Raw genomic sequence first — 19,815 nt, forward strand, 5'->3', positions numbered from 1 at the left:
ATTACACTGTAATATGGATCTTCTTAAGGTTATAATAATATTTATTATCAGTTAAAATGTTAATTTTATTTATAATAATTAGTTATAAATTAGAATAAAACTGAATTAATTAGAGGTTATAATAATATTTATTATCCATTAGTGTGAACATATTCAATGTAATGCAAGTATATTTTTGTACAATTTAAATCTCCTAAATAGTTTTCATAATTAATATTAATATTTAATACAAATCTCAAATGACTTTTTAGATGATAAGGTTTATTATATTTGAATTTTTTTTATAAATAATCAAATTATTTAGATGAAATATTTAATAAAAAATATTAATATATATAGATGGTAGGTTATATTTATTGAGTTTATTTTTATTAACATTTTTTTAATAAAAATAGGAGTATCAAAAACTAAAATATACCATAAAATTAGTAGATAAAAATAGTAGTTGCACAATAAAATTAAATTCATAAAACACATTATTATTTCATTAAAATTATGAGTATTAAAAAAATTATTCCAAGTTAGTGTATACATAAGAAATCTAAAGCTAAACACAATTATCTCAAAATTAAAATATTTTAAGTAAACAAACATTTAAACAATAGTTTGCATCTAGAAGTATAATGGCATATAATGGCTGAAAGTACCTGAAATAAACCAAATAAAATCAAGAATTAATGTAATAGAAAAATTAAAAAATCTTTTTACAAATGAATTTTATGATAAAATGATCTAAATTTCACTGACTTACCAATGCTCACACCTTCAGGCATGATAACACGATTATCACCAAAAACAACTTTGCATAACCATGATAGCACCATTATCGCCAAAACCTAATAAAAAAATCAAATTTGTTTAATCTTGAATCCAATGAACTCATCATCTCCATCAAAACATCAATTGAAATATTAAAAATTAACATATTAAAGTGATGACTAAAAGTACTTGAAACCAACCAAACAAATCGGGAATTATTATATATATATATATATATATATATATATATATATATATATAGTCTCTAGATAACTTTGATCTCATCTGTCTTTGAATAACAAAATAAGACATAAGGAGAGACGAAACATATATAATAGAGAAGAAAAGTTATATTTCAAGAACTAATGAAAATATATGATAAGAAGTTTAGACTTGAGCTCAAGAGTTCATACCACATTACACAAATATGGATCTTCTTTGAAATAACTGAAAGCCTCGTTCTCCCTATGAAAATGACAACATTACGTCTACAAAAACTCAAGAAAAAAATAGCCATTGCATCAATAACAAATAAAGACCTTTTCAGAATATGTATAATCAACCACTTTCTATAACAAATAAAGATCTAAGGGGAAGACGATTTCTGATTTCCTGAGAATGAAAGAAGAGAGAGAAATATATATATTTAAGAAAGAGAAAATACATATGATGATGATGATGTTGATCATTTTGGAGAGAGCGTGATTAATATATATAATATTTTAGACGAGAATCATTAGGTTTATTTTTAAAATAATTAATAAAAAAATATTAATATATATATATATATATATAAAAAGAGTAACAGATATAGAATAATTAATGATGAAAGTTAATAGAATTGATGAAAAAATATATATTTTATATATTATTAGTGTGAATATATATATGGTAAGGGATAGAAAAACAATTAATTGATAAAGATAAATGAAGAGAGAGAAATATATATATATATATCTAAGAAAGAGAAAATACTATGATGATGTGAATAATTTTGGAGAGAGCGTGATGTACACCTCCAACCTTTTAAATTAAGCGTTATTAGATATATATAGATTTCTGAACAGTCGAGTTAAAATTAAGAATAAATATAATGAATACCTTAATACTTTATATTTTAAAATAGTCTTTAATACAATATTTATTACACAACTTTACAACAACAAATAGGCATACATCATTAGTGGGATTATCCAACCATCTCATCAGTAACTTAACCTTTTGGATATGGGTCTCAATTAGAAACACTTTGAACAAGAAATAAATTGATAGATGAGATACTTTGACATAAAAAAGGTGTTCCCGTTACTAACTTAGAAGAAACATCTAAATCACAACCTCACTCAACAACACAAACTAACAACAACAAGTGCTATTAGTATTATTACTGACGACGATCTGCATTGAACCTCAAGGTTTCCCTCCATATGAGCTCCTTAATATTCTCTTCTGTAAACGAAGGCTGCTCAAAATCGAAAACAAATGGTTGACTGCAAACAGGCTCTTCATTTATATCATGAAGAGGAGCCAAGTATGGATGACAAAGTGCCTCGTCAACTATTAACCACAACAACAAAAGATCAATAGCAAATTGATCAGAATCATATCAATGTGGAATAGAGAATTAGGCTTTTCGATCCCAACCTGTTATACGTTTGTTTGGGTCGAAAACCAACATCTTCTCGAGCAAATTCACCGCACCTGGGGACATATTAGGGAATTTAACAGAGAATTGCTGCCTCGGGTACTGAGGAAGCTGTCTAACTTGCATTATCACTTCGGAGGAAACCGAGGCTATCATCATCGGGTGTACCTATAAGCTATTACAACGACACAATAATTACAAATACTTTATATCATTGCCCATTTGGAAACTTAGATTGTTTGGTCTTGGATTTTTTTGAAAAAATATTTTATCATATCACATCACATCTCCTTTAAACCATAAAATCACTCAATTCATCAACTAATATACCAAAATATTATTTTTGAAAACAATTATATTTTAAATACAAAAGTGACATTTTGATAGTTTATCTCAAATAACCCAAGATCAAACAAGCTCAACTAGAATTGTGTCTAGATTTAGATCTAAATAATAAATTCTTTGGGAACACTCTTTTTCTTTCAAGTATCTCATCTTGATGTGGATCCATATGAAATCACGTTTGGATCCAAAACTTATGGAGTGTTTCCAAATAGAGCTTTTTGTGACAAATACAGTCAAAAAGAGGATTGTCAATAGCCAAACCTCAGTTATAAGTTTGAGTTGATGAACATAGTCTCTGCCAGGGAAGAGGGGCTTTCTGGTCACAATTTCACCAAGTATGCAACCAACTGACCAGATGTCGATAGCACCAGTATACTCCGAGCAATTAAGAAGAAGCTCCGGAGCTCTGTACCAGCGAGTGACCACATACTCTGTCATGAAATCTGTTTCGGATGTTGTTCTCGCAAGACCAAAGTCTCCAATCTTCAGGTCACAACTTGCGTTTAGGAAAAGATTGCTCGGTTTCAGATCGCGATGCAACACGTTTGCTGAATGAACATACTTGAGTCCTCGTAAGATTTGATAAAGGAAGTACTGTATACATGTTTTAATCAAATTAGACATGTAACCACAACTTCTTCAACTAACACAAAAAGTACATTGTTCATCTTGAACTTAAAGAAAAATGAAACAACAAATGAACTCAGGCATAAACTTTTGCAAATAATTGCATTGTTACATGTAGGGTTGGGCTCAATGGTTAGCCAGATCCCACAGTGATTATATTAGGGGTGGGTAAGCTAACCGAGAAAACGATTAAACTGACATAACCGAGCGACTCAATCCGCTAATAACCGATATCCGCACAACTATAAAGGGATGCGGTTCGAAATTTTCACAAACCGACATAACGAGGGTAAAAGAAGTCGAAGAGGAAGAGGTCGTTGAGGTATTGAGAAAAAAAATTAAATGAAGGTTTCTTTATCAAATTTGTTACGTCCTTTGTTTCTCTCTTCTGATAATGATGAAGACAATGTTTAATGAGAGGCGGAAAACGGCCAATAAGTAGCCCCAAACCACTGAAGCCTCTCATGTTTAGACTATAAATGTTGGCGACGACGATAACGACAATAGAGAGTTGAGTATCGTATATTTTTATTTTTTTATATGTTGTATTAATATTAAATTTGTTAGATATGTCAATTTCTCAAGTAAAATACTTTAAGTTACATTAAAACTAAGATTGTTTATTTTTATAAAAAAAAAAATCAGCGACCAAGAAATTGTTCTAACATCTAGAGCCCCTCTTGTTGAGATATAAATGTTGAGAACTAAAAAAAGATTACGATGGAGATGACGCCAATAATAACAAGATCCAAAAAATATTATAGAGGTTATTCATCTTTACACCGCATTGTTATTATAATAGGATATTATAATGACAACTAATAATTAATAAAACATCTCATAATATCTATCAACATTAATTAAATCAATAATTTCAGTGTAAGAAAGAGAGAGAAAAGCTCTGGAGATTTTTGGTTTTCGGCGAAAATTCCGACAGAAAATTCTCTCATCACGAATACACGAATAACACGATCAACACGAATAACACGATCGGCACGATTTGCATGGTATCAAGGTCGCGGTTCTCTTAATTATTGTGATCATGTTTTTAGTTGCTTAGTGTCGCTTGTCAAACGTGCGCATGATCGACACAATCGACACAATCGACACAATCGACACAATCGGTACGAACAACGCGGTATCGGATCTAATTGCTAGATCGGTCATTCATTTACAAAACTTGGTTGGAAGGTTAGGGTTTCTAGTTTACCCTGTTTTGTATAGCTAGAGTTTCTGGTGTACCTTATTCTGTAATTGCTCTTCTTTGTTTCTTTGTTGCTTTGTTCTGTTTTTCATTAAAATGGGAAGAAAGAAAAGCAATAAGTATATAAGAAAGTCAAAGAATTTGTGATGGAAGGTTTAAGGGAGGTAGCTGAAAAGAAAATTGATAGAATTGCTGAAAAAATAATCTAGGAAAAACAAGAATGTGGCAAAGGTAAGGGACCAATTGTTGTTAAAAACTCTGAAGAAAATACTGCAGGAAAACATGGAAGAAAGAGGGAATTTGGAAGGTTGGTTATAATGAAAGAGCCAACATATTTGGTCTTAAAAACTAGATTACCAAACTTCTAATGCATGCTAAAAAGGGAGAAATCACAATCAGTAAAGAGAAAACTCGGGAAATAACATTCCAACTCAATATTCATTATCTCCAGGACTGGAATTTACTAAAGAATACATAATATGAGGAGATAGTTAAATGGCCAGTTGATGCAATGAAGGAGTTGATGAAGTCTCCCAAAACCAAGACCTACACTATCAGGAGTAATTCAACATGGAAAGTCAACGAGGTATGGAAGAATAAAGTAGAAAAAAATCTGAAGATCATGCCTACAAAGGAAAAATATAATTGGGGGATATCCAAACAAAGGTAGATGTACTCAACTTTCCTTTTGAATTTAAACTGTCTTCTAAAGTAGAGGATAAATGTATTGAAGACTGAGAGTTTTTGGTGGTTGAAAACTTCATTGGGAAAAACAGAGTATCATTCCCAATTATCAAAAAGGCTCTAATTAAACAGTGGGGAGAAAAGGGGCTTGAAAAAATTTATGCAAACATACATGACATTTACTTCCTACAGTTCAAAAATGGCTCAAATAAGAAAGAAATCTTGGAGAATGTGCATACTTACATAAGATCAAATTGAATGAAGTAGAAAAAGTGGTCAGAAGAGATGAATCTACAAAGCAGACCAAAGGAAACTACCCAGATTTGGTTCAAGCTCTAGAACATTCTAGCCCACATGTACAATGCTGAAGCAATTAGTCACTTTCTAGGTACAATTGGGAAATCATTATACATGGACCCAATTACTGAAGGAGGGGAGCACTTGTCCTCTGCTAGAATTATCATTAAAGTGCATCATAGGAGTGTTCTACCAATGAAAATGACAATTGTTGACAGAAAAGGAAAGCACAATGTTATGGAGATCTCTTATGAATGGAAACCAAAAGGTCTGATTTTTATAAAACTTTTCTGCACAATAAATGTGATAAATCTAAAGAAGAAGAGCATAAAAGCCAGGAAACAAAAAAGAAAAAGAAAGAAACAGAGGAGGCTAAACTCAAAGATCAAACATTTGTAGAAAAAATCAAAAAGAATTATGAGAAAAAGGAAAACAGCGAAAGAAAGAAAGTAAAGAGAATCAAGGTGAAAAGGAAAAGAAAATTTCATGTAATTCAAAGGATTAGGCCTAAAATGGAAGATGAACCTCAAGTTGTTGTTGAGGAAACTCAAGATGAAAACACTCAAAATTTCAAAGCTAAAATAGAGAATTTTAAAGGCGATAAAGAAGATTCCAAAACCGATGTGGAATCTGAAGGTGAAGCTGAAGATAAGGAAGATAATAATACAGAAATTCAAGTTGAATATAACAAATGTAAAAACCCTAAAATTCTCATAAACAATTATTTCTATCAAATCAGAACGGGCTCGTACAAAGAGAGAATTCAAAATGAGAAACAACAATACTTATCATCCTCTTCAATACAATCTCCTTTTATCGTTAGAGGAAAAGGAAGAGGAAGGGGAAGAAGACCTCTCAATGAAGATAGATGACATGCAAAAATTCTCCGGCTATGATGTATGAATGTTACTAATCAGTTTTTTAAGGCATTTTGATTATCATTTTTAATCATAGCTAATTTTTGTCTAACTTGGATATCTGACACTCCTATTTTTGAATTGTAATAAAATGATTTTAACTATTTTAAAAAAATATATTAATTAAATCAATATAATACACACGTGAGTTTGACCAATATTGCTATCAATTTTTTCATCATCAAACCAGGTTATTTGAAAAAGGGTCTATCAACATTCATGAGAAAAGAAGAGAACTTTAACATAAATAATGACTAAATAAATATTGAATAATAAAAAGTAATATTTTAAACTTTTAACTTAAATTTGTAATTGTAACTCAATCTCAATATTAAATTAATCAATTCATGTTTTTCTTTGAATTTAGGGAATAGCATGAATCCTATCATAATGACCCTTATAATTGTTATATATAATTTTCTTTTATTAAAAATGTACAATCAAAGCATGAGAATTTTGTGTCCAATACAAATTTAAATTTTGGGTCTATAAAATAATAAATAATTTTTTTAACTTTTAATAATATAAAATTAGATATAAATGATTAATATATTATAATATGAAAATAAGAGATTATAAAGGAGATAAAAAAAAATTATATATATTTTATATAATATATATTTAATATTAAAAAATAAAAATAAGATTAATAATATAATAAATAATTAATAATACTAATAAATATTAAAAAAAAAATTAAACCATATACAACTACATAAATTGTCTTACCTTGAATCCAAGATCATCAAACTGAAAATTATTAATATATAAGCCACACAGTGAAATCAAGCCCACATTAGGCTCATAAAATATTCAAACCTTAAGAAGGTACCATAGAAAATCCAATAATCATTGGCCTAGGTTTGCAAATAGCCAATAATGGTTGGGCCTTTGGTAAATTCATGCCCGACAATTCTGACATATCAATCTTCTCTTCATCAACTCTTTTCCATTGAAACACTTGGATTAAGCTTCCAAGACCCAATCCAATTACTCGATGAGCCATTCCAATCCCGGGACATCCCCTTCTCCCAACTCCAAATGGAATCATATTATTACAAGAACTTTTCTTCTCACCTATTTTATTCTTTATTTCGTGCCTTTCAGGGACGAAATTGTCCGGTCCATCCCATAATTTCGGGTCCCTATGAAGGCCCCATAAATTAACCAATAACATAGTGCCACGTGGCACATCAAAACCCGCTACAGTACAATCAACGTCAGCTGCATGGGGTAGTAAGAAGGGTAACGGGGGATATAATCTAAGGGTTTCGATAACCACATTATTTAGGTAAGGAAGATTGGGCAAATCTTCTTCGGTTAATAATCGGTTTGGAGGGATGTTAGCATTTATCTCGGATTCGACCTTTTTCATTATTATTGGATGATTAAGAAGAAGCGATAAAGCCCACTCTAGAGTTATTGACAATGTATCGGTCACCGCCACCAATAAAACCTACATATTAAACAAGAGAATCAAATAATAATTTTTTTTGTGTGTTTTTTTAGCAATTCAAGTGGTTTAAGAATATTGGACATAAATGCTAAACTTATACCAATGAAACCGCCTTAATTTGTTGGTCGGAATATAGTTTTGGTTCTTCTTTTTGGAGGGTAAGCATGTGCTCAATTAATGTAGGGTTAGTGCGAGCATTGTCTAAGCCGGATCTCATATTTTGTCGACAATAGTCAACTAAACCTTGTAAGAAATTGTCCATTTGGTCCTTGAATTTAGAAAATTTCTTTTCGAGTCCTTGAAAATCAGCCCACCTCAAGAATGGCAAAAAGTCGGCCATGTTAGTATTTCCACTTAACCTAAGCATCTCTTTCATTATAAATTGGGCCATTCTCGCCTCTTCGATGTCTGCCACGTCATCCCCGTAATACCTTTTTTTTCATACACGAAGAAAAAGTATAAGAAAAGTATTTTTTTTTCAAACGATTTGTTTGATATGTATAAGTTAAAGGATAATATAGAGATTGAAACAAGTTTAAATTATTAGGGATCTTGTTAAATGCTTTTATTTTATTGTAAATGTAGTGACTTACAAAACATTTTATTTGCTTGCAACAAAACATAATAGAATAAGATATTTTCAGTCCTTTGTTAATTAGACAACATAGGTATAAGTATCTTGAAGAGGATTTGTAGTACACGTTCACTTCTAGGAAATATAATTAAACAAAATTTTGCATATTTCAAAATCTTGATTTCACAATACATTTTAAGTTAAAATTGAATTCGTGATTTTTTTTAGTATTTAAGTAAAATCTGTTGTCACCTCAACCCGGGTTAAAAAATAATGTCTTACATAAAAAAAAAATATATGGTTAATTACAACCTAATCATGTCACCATTTATAATTAAAATTTTAAGAAGTTATCATGTTACACCACATCATTGTCTTCTTTTTATTCAAAGTGTTTAAGTAAAAATCTAATTCGTGACCTTTTTTTTATCAAAATTATTATAACATTTATATTTGATATTCATTTTTCTAATACTATTGTTATCTATCTTAAGGATATAAGAAGTTCGGTTTGATCTATTTATGCATAAAAATGTACAAAATAAATTGTTAACGCCCCGGTTAGAAAATCAGTTAAGTCGTTTTAATCGATATTATTCGTTTTAAAAAAAGTTATTATGATATATAATAAAAAGAAAGGTAAAGAAGATTAGCACAAACCTTTTACCGGCAATGGTCATAGAGAGGGTATTAAAACAAAGCTCAATAAACATCTCTTTCATATCCAACGTCGCCGTGCCACCTTCACCGTCACATCTTTTCATAATCCGGTTCATAAGCAGCCGGATTTCATTTCGCCGGATGTCGGAAAACGCCGCAACTCTACCCGGCGAGGATACATCGAGTGCAGTCAATCGGCGTAATATACGCCAAAGTTCACCGTAAGGAGCAGTAACCGGAGTAGTATAATTATATGTCAAATAATCTCCGGAGATCATACGCGGCCGATTCACAAACACGATGTCGTTTTTAGTGAAGCATTCTTCGATTACCGTCGGTGATGAGATAACTAGAGCTTTGCGAGATCCAAGGCGGAGGAGCAATACATCGCCGTATTGGGAGGTTAATTTGCAGAGATTTCTGTGTAGAGGATCTTTTAGGAGATGGAGATGACCTATGATTGGAAGAGAAGGTGGGCTTGGTGGGAAATTCTTGTATTTTTTTTCTTCTCTTTTGTTTATTAATGATTGGAAGAAGAAGATTGAGAGGATTGCAAGAATTGATGATGCAAAGTAGAACCAGAAATCTTCCATTTTTCTATATTGGTTGATGATCTTGCTTCAATTTACAGCCTTTTATAGAGCTTGTTTGATGTTCTTTTTATTAAAAAGAAAACTTATAGCTTGATGGGTAATGGTTTATTTAAAAATGTTGATGTGTTGTGATTTCAATAAGTGAGTTTTTTCTTAAAAAAAACTTGAGAGGTATTAATATAATAATAATAATAATAATAATAATAATAATAATAATAATAATAATAATAATAATAATAATAATAATAAGACAAATATTAAGTTATATGATTCATGAGGGAATAAATGAATTGATATTTGAATATGGTTAAATTATTTTTTTTTAAAATCATCAAGGCTCTAATATGATATAAAAATGAGTTTTGGATTTTTTATGTCTGAGTTATTAATTTTTTTATATAAACTAAAATTTTAATATAATAAGAATATTTTTGTTTTGAATTAAATTCAATCCGATGATGATATGAGTTTATTTTTATTTTTAATATCCTAACAAAAATAAGTGAAATAATAGAATGCAAAACAAGGAAACCATTAATTTCAAAATAAAATTTAGTAAAAAAAATAGAACTCTTCCAATTATATACAATAGAAAAAATAATAAATAATGATAGAAAATGGTATTAGACTATATTTAGGAATAATTTTGTTTTGAAACAGATTACAAATTGATTTTGAATTCCAACAAAAAAAAAATTATAAATGTATTTAAAAATATATTTGTGATAATATTATAAAATATATATTAATTATGCATATTAATAAATTTAATTAAAAAAATTCATTAAACCCTAATTTTGTATATTTTCAATCAAAGACAATTATTTTGTGTTCATTATGGTTTATGTATTTTCTCAGAATTTATTTTCATTTTATAACTTATGACAACTCCATATAGTTATTTATAATTTTAACTTAAAACGCTGCTTGTTATTAGTTTTTATTTATTATTTTAGTATATTTTAAATGTCCTAACAATTCAACTTGCAGTATTTTATTGTATTTGTAGGGGGGTGGAAATGAGATTTGATACTCTCACCTAACCTAATCAGAAAATATAATTTTTTTTATTAAATCATGTGTTTCTTAAGGGGTGCCAGCTAGGAGAAAATAATATTAATAATGTTTTATTATCTTAAACAAATTAGCGAAATCCTCGTGGAGAGATTTGTTTGAGGCTGGTTATTTGAATTTTTCTTTTATATATAAAAGAAGTTGAAAAAGAAAGTGTTTTGAGTTTTTAATTGGTTGAATTATTATAATATTTTTATATATTTAAAATTATAAATAATATAATATGAAATAAAAATATTTCAATATTTTAATTAATAAATTAATTGAAAAAATATATAATAAAAACAATTATGATAAAAACTTAAAATGCTCTTAAATGGAAGTGAACATTATTTGTATGGGTATAGAGTTGGGCATCTAAGTCTAAATAGTCGTGTACTTCTCTTCCAATTTATGTTAGACTTTTAATCGTTTTGTGTCGTGTCGAAACCGTTCTCATGTGTGTCGTGTCATGTCGTGCATTGATCCTATCAAAATATAATTACCCATAGTTCTTTGTGTTGTGTTAACTCGTGTCTACGTGCTTATTTGTAACGTGTTAACTCGTGCACAAATTTGTGTGTCGTGTTATACCGACTAGAACGGGTCATCATGTTAGATAAATCGTGTTCATCTGTATATCACCATATATAATGAGAAATAATATTGTCCCACCTGAAAATTTCTTGTCCCGAAAAAGCTCGAGTTTCGAGAAATTTCAACATCGATTTTTATGTTGAAAATCTTTTAATAAAACATTATTTAAAAGAGGTGTACAAAAATGTATTTTCATATTTAAAATTAATTAAAACAATAATTAATTTATGATCAATTCTAAAAAAATGAATTTTAAATTAATTAAATGACAATTTGATTATAAGAGATGTATTTAAAATTAATTAATTAAAATAATTATTTATTTAATGAAAAGAGTCGCTAATTAATTTTAGTTTAAAATCAATAAAATATTTTGTATACATATATAAACGTATATTTGATAAGAAATTTTTTTAAGTTCGATGTTTGGTGATACTTAGAAAAGACTTTCACACTATAGCATCTGCATCGGTTAAAGAATGATCTATAATTCATTAATAAAAATTGTTATTTGTTGAAAGTTTGGTCTCTTTAACTTTTTATTTAATCAATTATTTTTTAATTTCTAGACATATATGGGATTTTTTTGCATTTAAAGTTATGAAATAATATTTAAATGCTGGTATCTGTAATTGATATCGAAAATTATTGAGGAAAATACCTAAAAGAATAAGTTTAAGACATTAGAATTTGATTATAAGAGATGTATTTAAAATTAATTAATTAAAATAATTATTTATTTAATGAAAAGAGTCGCCAATTAATTTTAGTTTAAAATCAATAAAATATTTTGTATACATATATAAACGTATATTTGATAAGAATTTTTTATAAGTTCGATGTTTGGTGATACTTAGAAAAGGCTTTCACACTATAGCATCTGCATCGGTTAAAGAATGATCTATAATTCATTAATAAAAATTGTTATTTGTTGAAGGTTTGGTCTCTTTAACTTTTTATTTAATCAATTATTTTTTAATTTCTAGACATATATGGGATTTTCTTGCATTTAAAGTTATGAAATAATATTTAAATGCTGGTATCTGTAATTGATATCGAAAATTATTGAGGAAAATACCTAAAAGAATAAGTTTAAGACATTAGAATTTGTTATTTTTTCCGATTAGGGCATCTTGCCCCTAAGATAGTAAGTGATATGATCACCATGTTAGGGTGATCATTTTAGCTTTTGAATTATTGGATTTTGTTGAGTAACAACCGATTTCCACTTTTGAAAAATCAAAAGTTTCGATCGATGTTCATCCTGTTCTTCGCAAGGTAGACGATCCAAGGATGAAACGTCATCGTATCGAGCCAAAATGCGAACGCGCATTTAGGTGCAGCGTCCGTTAGTGGTTTGTTGTGTTTGGGTGCTCTGTCTGTGTTCTGGCGAACAACGTTGAGGTGTGCGTTAGTTGTTCATGTGTTGCACGGAAGCATTTTCCTTATATTGTAGTCGGAGACGCGACTTGCTAATGTGCGTTGATGAGACTCAAGCGCTTATCTGACGGTCAACGGTTTGTTGTAGTCGTTTCTCTTATTTTCGGTTTACTTGATTGCAGGGAGACACGGATTGATGTTGTGCGTCGGATGAGACTCAAGAGCTCATTCGACGGCCATGTGGTTTGCTGTAGTCGTTTCTCTTATTTTTAGTTGTACTGGAACGCAACCCTTTTTCCAACCTTAAAGCTCGTTTGAAATTAATTTTTCTAACTCCTTTTTTACTTTATTTTCAACCTGTTGAGTTATGGAGCCTACACTTATAATAAACTCTACATTGTTAATTAGAGTTTATTGGGTTTATCTTTTTTTGGTTTTGGGTTTGGGCCCGACCAAAGTTATTTAGGTTTATTACCTGAATATTTACCCTATAAATATGTAATTATTAAGGGTTTACATGGTGGAGATAGAATTCTAGAGAGAAAAAGTGTGAGGCAAAAACTCTGTATTCCTTCTTCTTCTTCATAGTAAATCTGGTGGTGGCTGAAGTGGATGTAGCTCAATTTGAGTGAACCACTATAAATCTGTGTGTTCTTGTGTTCTTCTTTCTTGTGTTTTTACAGATTATTTTCAAGCTGGTAGGATTTGGGAGATACAAATCCTAACAACTGGTATCAGAGCAGCTGGTCTAGATCTGAGCATTGTAAATGATGGCAAGTGAGAACAGTATAGGACATGGGATTGGAAGATTTGATGGGACAGATTATGCCTTCTGGAGAATACAGATTGAAGATTATCTCTATGGAAAGAAGCTTCATGTTCCTTTGAGTGAGAAACCAGAGAAGATGGATGAAGCTGAATGGAAACTCCTTGATAAACAGGTTTTGGGAGTTGTCCGATTGACGTTAGCCAAGACAGTTGCTCACAATGTAGCAAAGGAGAAGACCACCATGGGTCTAATGAAAGCTCTTTCTGATATGTATGAGAAACCATCTGCTAACAACAAGGTACACTTAATGAAAAGACTCTTTTACTTAAGAATGGTTGATGGTACTTCTGTCACTACTCATTTGAATGAATTCAATACAATTGTGAATCAATTGCTATCTGTTGAGATTGATTTTGGGGATGAAGTTAGTGCCCTGATTTTGTTAGCATCTCTACCAAATAGCTGGGAACCTATGAGGGCAGCAATTAGTAATTTAGTTGGAAATGCTAAACTGAAATTTGTTGAAGTTAGAGATCGTATTCTTGCTGAAGAGGTTCGTAAAATTGATTCTGGTGAAACGTTCAAAGGTTCTGCTCTGAATGTGGAAAACAGGGGCAGAGGTAATGATAGAAATTTCAACTGAAGTAAGAGCAGATCTATGTCAAGGAGCAGGAGGAGTCAGTCCAAGTCTGGGAGGACATTTGAGTGCTGGAATTGTGGTAAACAGGGTCATCTGAAGAGGAACTGCAAAGCACCGAAGAAAAACGGTGATGATAAAAATGATGCAGCCAACGTTGTTACAGAATCTGTCACTGATGCGTTACTTCTGTCTGTTGATAGCCCGATAGATTCATGGGTTTTGGACTCAGGAGCGTCTTTCCACACCACTGCTCACAAAGAATTAATGGAGAATTATGTGGCTGGAAACTGTGGGAAAGTTTATCTCGCAGATGGTGAGCCACTAGATATTGTTGGCATTGGTGACATCAAATTGAAGATGGCAAATGGTTCTGTTTGGAAGATTAATAAGGTGAGACACATTCCAGGTTTAATGCGCAATTTGATCTCTGTTACACAACTTGATGAAGAAGGTCACAATTTCAGTTATGGAAATGGTGCGTGGAAGATGACTAAAGGAGCAATTGTTGTTGCTCGAGGTCACAAAACTGGAACGTTATACACGACTTCAACTTGCAGAGAAACAATTGCTGTTGTAGCTGATGACTCGAAGAACAGTGAACTGTGGCATTGCAGGTTGGGCCATATGAGCGAAAAAGGGATGAAAATTCTTTTGAAGAATGGACAGATTCCAGAACTGAAGTCTGTTGAACATCAGCTATGTGAAAATTGCATTCTTGGAAAACAGAAACGAGTGAGTTTCTTAAAAACTGGGAAGGAGCTCAAGAAAGAAAGACTAGAGTTGGTACACACTGATGTGTGGGGACCTGCACATGTTTCTTCTATTGGCGGATCATACTACTATGTGACTTTTATAGATGATTCAACAAGAAAAGTATGAGTTTACTTTATGAAGCACAAGTCTGAAGTATTTGCTATTTTCAAGAAGTGGAAGGCTTTGGTTGAAAATGAAACAAATCAGAAAGTTAAGTGTTTGAGATCCGACAACGGAGGTGAATATATCAATTCAGATTTCAAAGAGTATTGTGCTGAGAATGGGATCAGTATGGTGAAGACTGTTCCCCGAACGCCTCAAGAGAATGGAGTAGCTGAAAGAATGAATCGAACATTGAACGAGCGTGCTAGAAGCATGAGATTGCATGCAGGGCTGCCTAAAACCTTCTGGGCAGAAGCTATTAATACTGCTGCCTATTTGATAAACAGGGGACCCTCTGTTCCTCTTGAATTCAGAATTCCTGAAGAAGCTTGGAGCAATAAAAAGGTAAACCTTTCTTATTTGAAAGTGTTTGGATGTTTATCATATGTTCATATTAATGAATGTGATAGGAGCAAGCTTGATCCAAAGTGTAATAAATGTTTTTTCATTGGTTATGGTGATATCGAGTTTGGTTATCGTTTCTGGGATAATCAAAATCGGAAGATCATTCATAGCAGAAATGTTATCTTCAATGAACAGGTTCTCTACAAAGATTGTGTTGGGAAGACATCAAGTGGTGATTCCAAGTTGGAAGAGACTGGTACAGTCGATTTGAGAGAATTTTCAGCTGAATATATATCGGTTGTCGAAGAAGAACAATGTGTTGTTGAAGATGAAATCGTTGAGAACGTGGCCCCAGAGGTAAATCAACAAACACCGGTTATACAGTTGAGAAGATCATCAAGAAATCGAAAACCAGTTGAGAGGTGGTCTCCATCTCTAAACTATATCTTGTTGACAGATAGAGGTGAACCTGAATGCTATGAGGAAGCAATACAATCTGATGAATCGGTTAAGTGGGAGTCTGCGATGAAAGATGAGATGGACTCTTTGATGTTGAATCAGACTTGGGAGCTCAATGAGCTACCAAAGGGAAAGAAAGCACTTCACAACAAATGGATCTTCAGGATTAAAGAAGAACATGATAAAACCATGAGGTACAAGGCAAGGTTGGTTGTAAAAGGATTTCAACAGAAAGAAGGTATTGACTACAATGAAATCTTCTCTCCAGTAGTTAAATTGATGACAATTAGAACTATTTTGAGTTTGGTTGTGAAAGAAGACCTTCATCTTCAACAAATGGATGTCAAAACTGTTTTTCTTCATGGTGATCTAGATGAAGAAATTTATATGCGACAACCAGAAGGATTTGAAATCAAAGGAAAAGATGAGCTTGTGTGCAAGCTTCAGAAGAGTCTGTATGGTTTGAAACAGGCTCCAAGGCAATGGTACAAGAAGTTTGATAGCTTCATGAAAAGTAACAATTTTTTGAGGTGTGAAGCTGATCATTGCTGCTATATCAAAAAGTTTGATAAATCGTACATTATTCTTCTTCTCTACGTTGATGACATGTTGATTGCTAGAGCAAGCTTGTATGAGATTAACAAGCTTAAGAATAGTTGTCTGAAAAGTTTGCAATGAAGGATTTGGGTGCTGCTAAACAAATCCTTGGGATGAGAATTTTCAGGGATGAAGAAGTTCTCAAGCTTTCACAAGAAGAATATGTGAAGAAAGTTCTTAGCAGGTTCAACTTGTATGATGCAAAACCAGTTACTACCCCCTTAGCTAGTCACTTCAGACTATCTAAAGATCAGTCGCCTTCAACAGAGGAGGAGAAAAATTACATGGCCACTGTTCTGTATGCCTCTGCCATTGGTTGTATTATGTATGCGATGGTTTGCACAAGACCAGACATAGCACATGCAGTGGGAGTTGAGCAGATTCATGAGCAATCCGGGTAGACAACATTGGGAAGCAGTAAAGTGGATACTACGATACTTAAGAGGAAGTACGGGTCTCGCTTTGTGTTTTCGAAAGTCTAATATGAGTTTAGAAGGATATGTTGATGCTGACAATGGTGGTGATGTTGATAGTAGGAAGAGCACAACAGGGTACATTTATACTCTAGGAGGTACTGCAATCAGTTGGGTATCAAAATTGCAGAAGATTGTTGCTCTTTCTAGTTGTGAAGCAGAGTATGTTGCTGTGACAGAAGCTGCTAAGGAAATGATGTGGTTACAACCCTTTTTGCGAGAATTGGGTCAAGACTACGAGGAAAGTGTGTTGCGATGCGACAGTCAGAGTGCCATTCATTTGGCAAAGAATCCTGTTGATCATGGCAGGACGAAGCATATACAGGTTCGTTATCATTTCATCCGGTCAGCTTTAGAAGATGGAGTATTAGCTCTTGAGAAGATTCCCGGGAGTGAGAATCCAGCTGATATGTTGACGAAAGTTGTGACAAATGAGAAACTGAAGTTGTGTGCAACTTCAGTTGGTCTTCTTCGTTAAGAAACCGAATGGAAAGCCACTACCGATCGAGAGATGATGAAGTTAGTCTCCAAGTGGGAGATTGTTGAGTTATGGAGCCTACACTTATAATAAACTCTACATTGTTAATTAGAGTTTATTGGGTTTATCTTTTTTTGGTTTTGGGCTTGGGCCTGACCAAAGTTATTTAGGTTTATTACCTGAATGTTTACCCTATAAATATGTAATTATTAAGGGTTTACATGGTGGAGATAGAATTCTAGAGAGAAAAAGTGTGAGGCAAAAACTCTGTATTCCTTCTTCTTCTTCATAGTAAATCTGGTGGTGGCTGAAGTGGATGTAGCTCAATTTGAGTGAACCACTATAAATTTGTGTGTTCTTGTGTTCTTCTTTCTTGTGTTTTTCCAGATTGTTTTCAAGCTGGTAGGATTTAGGAGATACAAATCCTAACACAACCTACAAAATACACAAAATAATTAAATAGACACAAATATTTATTTTACTTATTTTTTTATATATTTTTAGGGCTTTATAAATAATTAATTTAGGATTTAAATGGGTTCAACATTTATCTCAAATTATTTATTTAATTTATTTAAACTCTTTAAAATTAATTAGAAATAAAATGAGTACGACATTTATCTTAAATTATTTTATTTTATTTTTCTTGACCTTTGTTTTAATTAATTGTGATTTAATTAATATACATTAATTTAATTAATTGTTTAATCTAACTTTGGCCATGATCTTGATTATTTTGAATTTGTTAATTCAAAATTATTAATTTAATATTCATAAATTGGGTAGGTAAATTCTAGTGCTTACAGAATTCCTCTCTCGAACTGAGTTTGAATACGAAAAACTGGTTTTTGAAAACGTGAGTTTGAGTCTGACATATTAACACTTTATTTTCCTAATTAATTTATAGTATTGTATAAGAGTGATAAAAAGATAGAACCTCGCAGTAGTGGATGTCGATATAGTCTTCACATTGTTGTGTGTAGTATTTCTTGGAAAAAAATTGGAAATTAAAGAAGAACTAGCAGTGCATTGCATCATTCCATGAGTCACATTTAATGGTTTGTGATCATGTGCCGTTTGCATTATCATTCAACAATCGTGTCGAGGTCGGAATTTTCAAACCATTACTTTTGGTTTTGAAAAAAGAAAATGGAACTACATGTGGACCTGATTTCTCTCTCGTGAGGATAGGTAGGCAACCTATAAAATAGGTTCGGTCACACTTTCATTCATGTTTGCAAAAAGTGTGTTGGGAAAAATTAAGTAAAGAGTTAATTAACTTAGAAAAAATTGTTGGGAAAAATTAAGTAAAGAGTTAATTAAACGAAAATTATAAAATATTAAACAATTGAGTTTTGATGATGTTTAAATAAGAATGAAGCCAAGATGTCTAATTGTTTCTATGTAGGTGCATCAGATTTTGCTAACTTAGACATGTTGCGAAGTTAGACGTTGAGGTCTAACTCCTTTAGACAAGTCTGAAGTGATATGTAGTTAGACTTTGCAATCTAACAAATACGTAGTTAGACATTACAGTCTAACAGATACATAGATAGACGTTGAGGTCTAACTCCATTAGACGCGGTAGTCTAATGGGAAACGTAGTTAGACGTTGATGTCTAACTCCTTTAGACAAGTTTGAAGTGATACGTAGTTAGATGTTGCAGTCTAACAGATACATAGTTAGACGTTGCAGTATAACGAATGCGTAGTTAGACGTTGCAGTCTAATAGATACGTAGTTAGATGTTGCAGTCTAACGGATGCGTAGTTAGACGTTGCAGTCTAACAGATATGTAATTAGACGTTGCAATCTAACAGATATATAGTTAGACGTTGACGTCTAACTCCTTCAGACAAGTCTGAAGGGATGCATAGTTAGACGTTGCAGTCTAACTCCATTAGACTTGTCGGTCTGATGGAACACGATATTAGACGTTGACGTCTAACTCCTCTAGACTTGGCAGTCTAATGGAGCACGTCTAATGTCTCGCTTCAGCATCCGTTTGAAATTAGCATACGTCTACCCACGATCAACTAGATGACAAGCCAGCTAATTGCATCAAATGAACGAATGCCACGTACGCAAATGTCCTTCCAACGGTTTGTCCAGTACTAGACAATATTAGAGAGGATATTCAGCGCACTACCAGTCTAGTACGGCCACGATCTATTTGCTCAGAATCTACTATACTCTCGTACTATGGGCGGCCTTCCAATGGATGCTTTCCATGTGTCCATGAAGAAGATTCGACCGTTGGTGTCCTTATACTACAAATAGATGCTCAAGGACAACGGACGAATCACTTGTTACCTTGCTCACATTACTGTCTTACTGAATCACTCTTG

General features: G+C 32.0%; 1 protein-coding gene and 1 pseudogene across 1 annotated transcript; both read right to left on the reverse strand.

Annotated features, from left to right (window-relative positions):
• Window positions 1-1,912: 1,912 nt before the first annotated feature.
• LOC124919553 lies at window positions 1,913-3,395 on the reverse strand (annotated as a pseudogene).
• A 3,903-nt stretch (window positions 3,396-7,298) lies between these two features.
• On the reverse strand, window positions 7,299-9,446 carry LOC124940242 (cytochrome P450 81Q32-like). Its single transcript, XM_047480742.1, has 3 exons — window positions 9,169-9,446; window positions 8,035-8,365; window positions 7,299-7,934 (listed from the first exon to the last, which is right to left on the reverse strand). Exons 1-3 carry the CDS (start codon window positions 9,444-9,446, stop codon window positions 7,299-7,301), a joined length of 1,245 nt encoding a protein of 414 aa, XP_047336698.1.
• Between the last annotated feature and the right edge of the window lie 10,369 nt (window positions 9,447-19,815).

Source organism: Impatiens glandulifera, chromosome 1 (genome assembly GCF_907164915.1).
Source record: "Impatiens glandulifera chromosome 1, dImpGla2.1, whole genome shotgun sequence".
NCBI classification, from domain to species: domain Eukaryota; kingdom Viridiplantae; phylum Streptophyta; class Magnoliopsida; order Ericales; family Balsaminaceae; genus Impatiens; species Impatiens glandulifera.

Excerpts from the sequence above, each read along its gene's own strand:
- LOC124940242 (XM_047480742.1), bottom strand. The coding sequence starts at position 9,446 with ATGATCTCCGGAGATTATTTGACATATAATTATACTACTCCGGTTACT. Across the intron at positions 8,366-9,168 it reads ATGACCATTGCCGGTAAAAG|GTATTACGGGGATGACGTGG; the intron begins GTTTGTGCTAAT and ends ATGAAAAAAAAG. Across the intron at positions 7,935-8,034 it reads AAATTAAGGCGGTTTCATTG|GTTTTATTGGTGGCGGTGAC; the intron begins GTATAAGTTTAG and ends TTTAATATGTAG.